Raw genomic sequence first — 10,074 nt, forward strand, 5'->3', positions numbered from 1 at the left:
AGCCCACACCAGATTCCCTCTTCCCTTCCACAATGAAAGCAAAAAAGGAGTTAAATATCAGTTTTTGCCCAACCACTTCAGGCTACTTTCCTTCATCTGCGGGTTATGGGTGGCAGCGTAGAAGTGTGGGCTATTGCCATCAGTGCCTGCTGACCCAACCTAACTGCCTTCTAAGGCCTTTTGCTTATGCCTCCCAGCTGAGGACAAAGTCATGGCGGCCTCCCACTCCCCAGAGGCCCTAACCAGGCTTAAGCTGCTCCTGGCTAAGTCAGAGAGGCATCAAAATGCAGCCACCACTTCCTCTCTGCAAAAGGAAGTCATTCCAAGGTCTCCAGGTGGAGAAGGGAACACCATGGCATAAAATGAACTGTTGGAGGATTATACTAAACACACACACAAGCACACACTCCTTGGGAGGGAGAGAAGAGCTCTGTTAACTGACTGTGGCCCAAACCCATTTCCAGAATGTGGGTTTCTGCAGCTGTCTCTCCTTGACAAAGCCCCAAGTGTGGACAGGGTGACCCCAGCCCGGACAAGGAAGGGCTTTAGGGCTCCCTCAGGCAGCTTCCTGAGAGAGAGAGAGAGGCTCTCTGGCCCTCATGCTCTGGGGCTGACCAGGGAAAGGAGTTGCACAAAATCTAGTTGGGGGCAGGGGGGAGTCATGCAGCTCTCCCATAAGGCCCCCTCCACAATTCCAGGCTTTGTGACCGTCCCCTCCCCCCCACAACCCCGTGCCAGCTTGTCAGCCTCCTGCGAGCTTCACTGCTTCCAGAGAAGCCCTCTGCCATCCCCCTTCCCTCTCTGGCCTCCCAAGTGACCCCTGGGATGTTCCTGGGCACATAATCTGGCCCCCACCCCTATTCCACCTTAATCTCAGAGGGAGATAGAAAAGTGGAGGGGGATGGTAGGGGGGTTTCCTGGGCAGGCAGGCGAGCAGGGACTCCTAAAATGGCCACAGCAAGCTCACTGGTGTCTCAAGGACGGCGGCTAGGGCGGTGGGCAGAGGCCAGGGTGCTCACTGCCTTGTGGCACGTTGGAGGAACTGGAGGTGGGGCTGGGGGACTGAGAGGCTCAAGCAAGGGAAGCCAAGGTTACATGCACTCACCATTCCCGATCCGCCCCTTATCCACTGCATGGTGCTTGCGAAGTCCGGCTTCTCTGAGGCCCCGTAGCTGGCGCGAGTTGTCGCGGGCTGACTAGAAGGGCTGGGCTGAAGCAAGCGAGAGCCCCAGCGCCCCCTCCGCCGCCCCTCCTCCACAGCCCTACAACCCAATCCCCTCCGCCCCGGACCTCGCCTTCAGTCAGTTTGTTCCATGCCAACCGGCAGGCTCTGTCTCTCCGCCCTGCTGCTCCTAGAGGTCTTGGCAGGGAGAGGTGAGAGTGTGGGGGATCCTAATGGGCTGCTTTTGTCCCCCACCAAGGCTTGAGAACTGTGGGGGTGGGGTGCAGGGAGAGGATGGGGGCGAATAGCCTCCGCCCGCCCAGGAGAAGGCAGCTGCTACCTCTGCCTGCCTCCCGCTGCGCTGGAGTTAGATGCTGTTTATTGTGGGGCTTCCCAATTGTGTCGAGTCAGCGGAAAGTCCTTTCCAAAGTTACCAGAGGTGTTGGGCCAATCTCCAGAATAATAAGATCCTGCCCCAGTGGAGCCAAGCCAGCACTCTCATGCCTCCCTCCCCCACCCTCCCTCTGCATACTCCCCCAGGGTCTTCTCTCTTTGTGTACTATCTGAGAGCTTTTATCTGCATTACTTTCACTTCTCAGAACAACCCTGTAGAGGCAGGCATTAGTATCTCCAAGTTATAGATAAATAAATGGAGGTTTGGAAGAGGGAAGGGGCATAAGGTCACATTAAAGAAAAAAAAAGATAAATCCTCGACTTTACCCTCTGCGGCTTTCCAAGCCTCTTTCGGCTATCTCTCCCTTTCTATCTCACACACACCACTCCAGGCTTCTCCTTCATGCCCTTAAGGAACCAGCTTGTTGATGGACGAATTTTCCATTTGCTTATTTTGCTGAGAATGAGTTGAATGCACATCAGCGAAACAGGCAAACGGAGAAACCACCCCCCTCTTTATGATTCCCCCAACTCTGGGGAACACAACACAGGCTGGTACCTTTGCTTAGGCTAAAAATTGACTTTGTCAGTCACACTGACATCTGTTATTATCCCTTATAATCCTCACAGTAACTCTATGAGATGGACACAACAGGGATTCTTAATTGCCCACCATTACAGACTTGAACACTGAAGCCCAGAGATTGAAAGACTTCTGCTTAAAGTAGCACAGCCAAACAAGACAAGAATCCAAGGCTCCTGACTAGAAGAGCAGGTCAGGCAAAGATAGAATTGCAAAAACAGAGGTTGCAACCAAAGTAAAAGGAGTTACAGTATGATATTAGAAAGAAGTTCTTGCAGATAATTGGCATGAAGACATCACTGGCCTGTTACACGTACAACTTTATTTGTCCTCTTCTTTTTAGCACAACTTCTGCACTTCATCCAACCTGTTGTTTTGTCCATGCAGAGCTGGGCAAAGATAGAAGCAGTACCTTAATGAGCACCCCATCATGGGAGGTGTACAAGCAGAAGCTGAATGACCCTTTGGCAAGGGATTCCTGAATCAAATGGGAGGTTGCCCTGGATGACCTTTCAACTTCCCTCCCAAGTCTGGTAACCCAGGCATCAGTGATTCCACAATGTTCTCTCACTTTCCCATCTCTGGGCCTTCTCTCATGCTCAGTATCTTGGATGCACCTCCCCTGCCAACCAGCCCATTCAATCTGTCATGACTGTTCAAGATCTGGCACCAGGCACACCACCTTTAGAAAGCTTTCCAGGAATACCTCCAGGCCCTGATTTTGTCATCTTTCATTTGATTCCTATAGCACTACGATTTCACTCTCTCATTTAAAAATGATCTTTTTATTTCCTGGATGTTACGGGCTGAATTGTTTTCCCCCAAAATTTATATGTTGAAGTCCTTCCAGTACCTCAGAATCTGATGACTCGGAGAAGACAGTCATCTAAACAGCAAGCCAAGGAGAGAGGCCTCAGAAGACCCAACCCCACTGATACCTTGTTCTCAGACTTCTGGCCTCCAGGACTATAAGAAACTCAATTTCTGTTGTTTAAGCCACAGAGTCTGTGGTATTTTGTTATGGCACAGCCCTAGCGAACTAACACAATGGTCATATGAACATTTTACTGTCCCCTTTCACTTAAATGGCATTATGGGTTTTTGAAGCAGTGGCAATGAATTACTAATTTCTTCATCTTCTACAACAGTGACTGGCACATAGTAAATACCCAATAAAAACTTGGAATTTTTTGATGGATGCATTCATTCAACATTATCATTTAGCGCCTGTGTGCCAGGCATTGTGACAGATGCTCAGGATACAAGACAAAGTTCCTCATGGACCTTACAATCTACTTAGAGAAGAGAGATAGACAATAAATAAGTAAGCAAGCAAAAATATTTAGAGATTGTAATATGTGCTCTGAAGGATATAAACCAATTTATGTGATGTGAGTAGCCCTGGAATTGTGGAAAGTATCTGTGTCGGTCATGGTCCAATCAGGAAAATAAAAACCACCCTAGGTCTTTTAAACTGCGAGCATTTAACGCATGACACTTGCAGAGCTAACAAGCCAGACAGAGGATGAGGATGCAGCAACCTAGCATTTAACAAACACAGAAAGCTGCTACCACTCGTAGGGATGGATGGATAACAGATGAAGCCATGCAGAAGCTAAAATCGTGGGTTGGACAGCCTATTGGAAGCAGGTGCCATGAATGGAGGAGTTGTTCAAGAGGAGCTGGAGCCATGGAGGAATACAGCTACCACCAGAAAACACCTCTCTGATACAGGTGGTGGGAGAAATACCCTGGGTTCTCCCTTCCTCCTAGCCACCAATCTCCTGTACATGTCTCCCATTGGACAAAAGACGTGAGAAAGCAAGGAAATCTAAGAAATGTAATTTTCAGGAGAAGAGTGGAGAATTGATCTGGATGCAAACAGGCCAGTGTTAATATAAAGCCTAGGGACTCCTGCAAAAAACAGGTGCCTAGAGACTCCTGCAAAAAACAGGTGTTGATCCCAGAGGTGTAAATAGATGCTGTTGAATCCAGTCATTATGTCTTGAGTACCTATTTGCCTAGAACCATATGAGTAGTTAGAGGAGATATAATGTAGTTGGTAGGGCATAATCTCTGAAGTCAGAACAACTTGGATTGTGTTCAGTTATTGGCTTTGCCACTTACTTGGGCAGATTATTCAATGTTCTATGCCCTGACAGTTTCTTTATCTGTGAATAGGGCTGACAAGATAGTTACAAAGATTTGATAAATTTGTCCAAGGAAAGTACTTAGCACAGGGCCTGGAAGCCAGTAAGAATTCAGGACAGGACAATAGAAATCTGGAAAAGGGGTTTCCATAATCTCTGTGTTCACTCTCTTGAAGTCCTGTGATCTCCCAGAAGCCTATTTGGTACCTAGCCAGGCACCAGCTCTCCACTCTAGTAGAGGGCCATGAGCAAAATGAAGAGAAAGATAGTCATGTCCCAGCTTATCTGTGACTCAGGTTCTCCAGTCATACAATGAACACACTAATTGTGTACCTAAGAGTCTTAAAGAATCACTGATCCACAGATATCAGAGTTGGCCTTAATAATTGTAAAGATTATTTCCTCCAACAGTCTCATTTTACTGATGAGAAGATATAGCCCCAGGGAATGGAAGGAGCTCCCAAAGTCACAAAGTAAGTTAGTGGCTGAGCTGGGATAAAAACTCAAACCCTTGATTCTCCAGTGAGTGGAGTGCAGTAGTGAAAACGGGTAAATACTGAAAGGACACAACTACTATAATTCCAAATATTGGAGGCCCAAGACTAACGTGTATATTATAAACTCTTATCTTTACAAAGCAATATTTCGTACATACATTACTACCTATTTTTATTTATTCATAAAATCAATAAATATGTGTGCCTACAATGTGCCAGGTATAGTATGTTAAGCACTGATGCCATAGCAGTGAACAAGATGGACAGAGTTCATGCCCTCATTTCTATTCGATAAACAACTAAATCTGGTAAGTAAATGTGCTAATACAGATGGTGATAAGTGCTATAAAAGAAAGAAAGTGAAGGGATAGAGTAACTCTGGGGGAGGAAAGGGAGTTTAGATAAGGAAGACTTCTCCAAGGAGAAGGTATTCAAATTAAGGCCTAAAGGCTTAAGGCGAGCGAGCCATGTAAGAGGTAGGGGGAAAGTATTCCAGGCACAGAAAACAGAAAGTACAGAAGCCCAAAGGACTGAACTGGCATGTAGTGTTGCAGGAATTAGAAGCGCAATGAGGCTGAAACCTAGAAAGAAAGAGGGAGAGTGATAGGAGACAAATTTGACAGAAGCCAGGTCATATAAAGCCTTCAAGACCATAGTAAAACAATCTGGATTTATTCTATGAACTACAGAGAAAGAGGCATGGGAACTGAGGGATTTTTAAGCAGGAGAATTAACTGATCCGATTTACATTTTTAAAAGATTTACATTGTCTTTTAAAAAGCTGTTGTTTTTACAGGGGAAAGATGATGGTGACTTGGACTGGAAGAACAGTAAAGATGATGGACAGAGGTAAAAAGATTTGAGATATATTTTAGAGATAGAAATAACAGAGCTTGATGATGGATTGGATGTGGAGTGTGAGGGAAAAAAATGAAGAAATTCCAGAAAACTTTAGGTTTTTGGTTTGCAATACTGGGTAGATGGTGGCACTTTGGCTAATGTGGGGAGACTGGCATAAGCTCGGGTTTGAAGAGGGAAAAAACTCAAGACTTCCATTTGAATGTATTGAGAGTGAGCTGCCCAATAGTTATATTATTAGAGGGGATGTCAGGAAGACAACTAGATATGAAAGCCTGGAGCTCAGGAGAGAAGATCTGGCTGGACATACACATTTTGGAGTCTTCCTCATATTTATGATATTTAAAGTCCCAAGACAGGATGTAATCATCTAGGAGAGAGCATAGATTTTAAAAAGGGCCCTGGACAAATCCTGAGGTTCTTAACAATTAGATAAAAGTTCCATAGAGAAGGAGAGATTTATCTATGGAGACTGAGAAGCAGTGGCCAATAAGGTAAAAATAAAACGAGGATAAATCATATTCAGGTGAATGTTTCAAGACTAGGTGTGTGAAATGTTGAAAAGTTAAATGATATGCCCATTGTACTGGCAACAAGGTTGGTGATTTTGACAAAAGTAGCTTCACTGGCATGAGAGTAAGAAAGATCATATTGGAGGGGTAGAGGAGTGAATGAAGGGAATAAAGAGTGAGCAAAAGTAAACAAGTAGAGACAATGAGTGTAGACAACTCTTTGAGAAGTTCTCCTGTGAAGGGAATAAGACAAGACAATATTTGGAAGGGGATGTGAGGTCAAGGAAGTCCTTTTTATTCTTTTAACATGCAAATAAGGACATACTGATATAATGATGGGGATGAGAGGAAAGGCTTATCACATAAGACCTTGCTAGTTGAAGCATGGTCGACAAACCAACAACATCATCATCACCTGGGTGCTTGTTAGAAATGCAGAACCTCAAGCCCCATCCCACATCTACTTAATCATAATCTACATTTCAACTAGATCCTCAGATGATCTGCATGTACATTTAAGTTTGAGAAGCACTGGTTTAAGAGAGGGGATACCTGCAGGAGCAAAGTCCTTCAGAAAGTGAGAGGGGATGGATTCCAGAGCAAAAAAGGTTTGCCTTGATAGGAGCAAAATCACTTCCTGAACTCTAGCAGACAAGAAGAGAAAATGGGTAAATGTGCAGGTGATGGTGAGCCTATAGATTTGGTGAATAAAAGGGAAGGAAATGCCCCTACAACGTTTTTAAAATTTTTCTCCATGAAGCTGAGAGAGGATTATGGAGGGAGGTGTCAGTGGAGGTTACAGAAAGGAGGAGCAAGTGTGAAATAGTTCTTTCAGCACAGTGGCTCTCAACCTTGGCTGCACATTGGAATTATGTGGGAAGCTTTAAAAACCATAGATGTCTAAATCCCACCTTCAGGGATTTTTATTTCATTGGAATGGGATACAGCCTGGGCATCAGGATTTTAAAAAGCTCCCCAGATGATTCTAATGTGCAACTAAGGTTGAGAGATGCTGTCTGAGAGGGAGTGGAAAAGTAAGCACATCAGGGACATATGGTAGGGCTTGCAGGAAATGTTAAGTATCTACAAAAAATAAATAAAAATCAGTATCTCTTAGGAATAGGGGCACACAAAAAAAATAAATGTTGAGTGCCTAATTCAGACTTGTGGTAAAGAAAAATAAATCAGCCCAACTGTAGCAATTGTCTCCAGTCTATTTTTATCTTCAGGCACAGGTATAGAGATGACAGGTGGGTGGGTGAAATCTAGAGGAGATTTGCCGTGCAAATACAATGGGAAAATAAATGTATAATAGAGTTGCAAGCATTTGCAAGGAAATGATCATAATAGTGGACCAAGGAATCTAACCCAGACACAAGGAAAAAGAGGGTATGAAAAAAGGTGTTGGGTAATGGGGTAAGGTCGATTAAATGGTAGGGACAATGAACTGGAGATTCTGATATGTGGAAGAATTGTTGGAAATGTATCAAAGTGAACTGGAATAAGAGGACACAGTAGTCAGAGAGAAGACGCTTGAAATCAATCAAGATTGTGAAAGTAATCCAGTTGGTTACTGGTTATGACAAGATCTAGAGTGTTATCACAGAAGTGTTCCGGCTGAGTGAAGTGAAAAAAGCTGTGAAAGGTGAGGTCAAAGTTGAATAGGCCACCTACAGGAATGTTGAGGTCATACAGACAGAAGAAAGGATTAAGACAAGTGATGATCTAGAAGTTAAAGCCTTCAGTGAATGAAAAAGAATGTCCAGAAAGACAGTCTACCAGCCAAGAATTATGCACCAAGTGCCTACTATATGCCAAGGTCTGTTCTAGGTGCTGGGTATACGGCAGTGAGTAAGACAGACTAGGCCTCTATCCTCCAGGAGCTTATGTTCTAATACAGATTTAGACATTGAACACAAAAACAAAAAATAAGGTAACATAGGTACTAAATACTTATTATAAAAATAATAATGTAATAGCAGGTGACTGGTAGAGGGAGATACTGCTTTACCTAGGCACACAAAGTAGGCCCCTCTAAAGCAGTGACATCTGAGTTGACACTGGAATAATTAGAAGAAACCATTCATTCAAAGGTCTGGGGAAATAGCATTCCAAACAAGAAGGAACAACAAAAGCAAAGGCCCAGAGATGGAAATGAGGCTGAAATGCACAAGGGATAGGAGAAGGCCAATGTGGCAGAGTTTGGGTAACTATAATTATTGATAGAAAATGATATCAGGGACTCAGGCAGGGCCAGAACGTCAGGAAATGAAAGCACAAGGAAGAGATAGTGGGTGGCAGAGGCAGATGGCATGTGCTGCAAAGAAGCCGGGGTTCTGAAGGCAGAGGGGAAGAAATGGGAAACATGATAGATGTTATCCTCAAATAAGCTAATACAAAATAATTTAAAGCAAGATGTTAGTGCAATAGGAAAAGTGCATATAGGTACATACATAAATATAATCTTAGACTTTGAGAAGAAAAATCCAGCTGAACGAATTATCAAGGTAATCTAGCCCCTTGATACTACTCAAAGTATGGGGCTTGGAATAGCAGCATCAACATCACCTGGGAGCTTACTAGAAATGCAGAATCCCAGATGTACCCCAGACCTACTGACTCAGCATGAAGATTTTCATAAGTTCGCCAGTGACTCATGTGCACATTAAAGTGTGAGAAGCTCAGCTCTAGACCAAACTCCTGTCATTGTGTTGGAGCCATTAAGGTAATTTTATTTGCCGTCCCCCCACCTCAAAAGGAAACATCTTTATCAGCATTTGGAAGCACGATAGTCAGAGATGCTGAGGACAGGCAGAATTCCTGACTTTAAAAAAAGGTTTACTGAGCATGTGGGCTCCCATCTCCTCTGTGGGAACATCAGCTAGGTAGTCATTCCCCTCAGAACACAATTCTTCATCCCCATGTTTTCCAAACATGTCCCTGACACTGTAAACCCATGATCCCCAGGGAAACTTGAAGCAAGCTCTTGAAGCAGCTCCAAGCAGATCAAGGAAGAGCAGGAAGTGGTCATGCTTGTCTTCCTTCAGACAACAACAGTCAAAGCTTGGAGACAGGATCAGATGCTGCTCAATAGGCTGCTGTAGAAAGCATCACCCTGGAAAGTAGGGGGTCTTGGCCCAGTACTCTTCCCCCAGGCCACTTCAGCTTGATCACCCAGTCAAATGAAAGGCCTGTTCCTTCCACCAAGGTATATACCCACTAGTTAGTCTGCTTCTTTAAGCTCTCCATGGGCTCTCTACTCTCAAATTTGTAGAACTGAAGTGACTTTAAGTTCACTTCTTCCTAACGTCTTTCTCTTTTCTCTTTACCTCCCTCTTATCTTCCTCCCATGCCATGCCTTCAGCCTCAAACAGCTTCTCGTCTACCAAATAATTTGCTCTCCAGTTCACTATTAATTTTCAGGACAAAGGCAGGAACTGAAATAATGGCATGAGGAGTTTCAATTAGATGAGCAGATTTAACCTCCATCCAGACAGTGGTGTTGATTAAATCACTTGGGTGGATTCAGGACCTGCAAATCTCACATATATTATGTATCTCTTCAAAGATTCTCTGAAAAGCTAAATTCAAATATTAATGTCCAACCTTATGAAATCCCATCACTGAAGGTATCCAAGCAGAGTCTAGAAAAGTACCTGCCAGAGATGCTGTAGAATGACTCTTCCATTGATAGAAGGCTGCACTAGAGAACCATGCAAAGAAGTCAGTGAGCCAAGGGGAGAAGGGCACTGGACTAGCAGTTGGGTGACTGCTAACTTCCTATGTAACCTCGGATAAGCTACTCAGTCTCCTCATCTGTCAAATGATGTGTGTGATTAGAACCTCTCAATACTTTTTGACCTCTGCTTTTGTAGAATGTAGGGAGGGTCCTTCAGAGGCTACTTCTTGTCCTGGGGTA

The 10,074-nt window shown here is 44.2% G+C and overlaps 1 protein-coding gene and 1 long non-coding RNA gene across 8 annotated transcripts in view; one reads left to right on the forward strand and one right to left on the reverse strand.

Annotated features, from left to right (window-relative positions):
* Positions 1 to 1,710, reverse strand: part of ARHGEF9 (Cdc42 guanine nucleotide exchange factor 9) — a 149,461-nt gene extending 147,751 nt beyond the window's left edge. For 2 of the 7 annotated variants that reach the window (XM_019019513.4, XM_063702960.1), the window contains exon 1: positions 1,106 to 1,710. In XM_019019513.4, the coding sequence (XP_018875058.1) occupies positions 1,106 to 1,135 (30 nt within the window). In that variant the 5' untranslated portion in view covers positions 1,136 to 1,710. The remainder of the gene's footprint in view (positions 1 to 1,105) is intronic. The other 5 variants (XM_031005850.3, XM_055376962.2, XM_063702958.1 and 2 more) reach the window with 5 other exon arrangements.
* Positions 1 to 10,074, forward strand: part of LOC134757911 (uncharacterized) — a 280,826-nt gene that overhangs the window by 129,766 nt on the left and 140,986 nt on the right. The window lies entirely within an intron of this gene.

This window comes from Gorilla gorilla, chromosome X, assembly GCF_029281585.2.
Source record: "Gorilla gorilla gorilla isolate KB3781 chromosome X, NHGRI_mGorGor1-v2.1_pri, whole genome shotgun sequence".
NCBI lineage: Eukaryota > Metazoa > Chordata > Mammalia > Primates > Hominidae > Gorilla > Gorilla gorilla.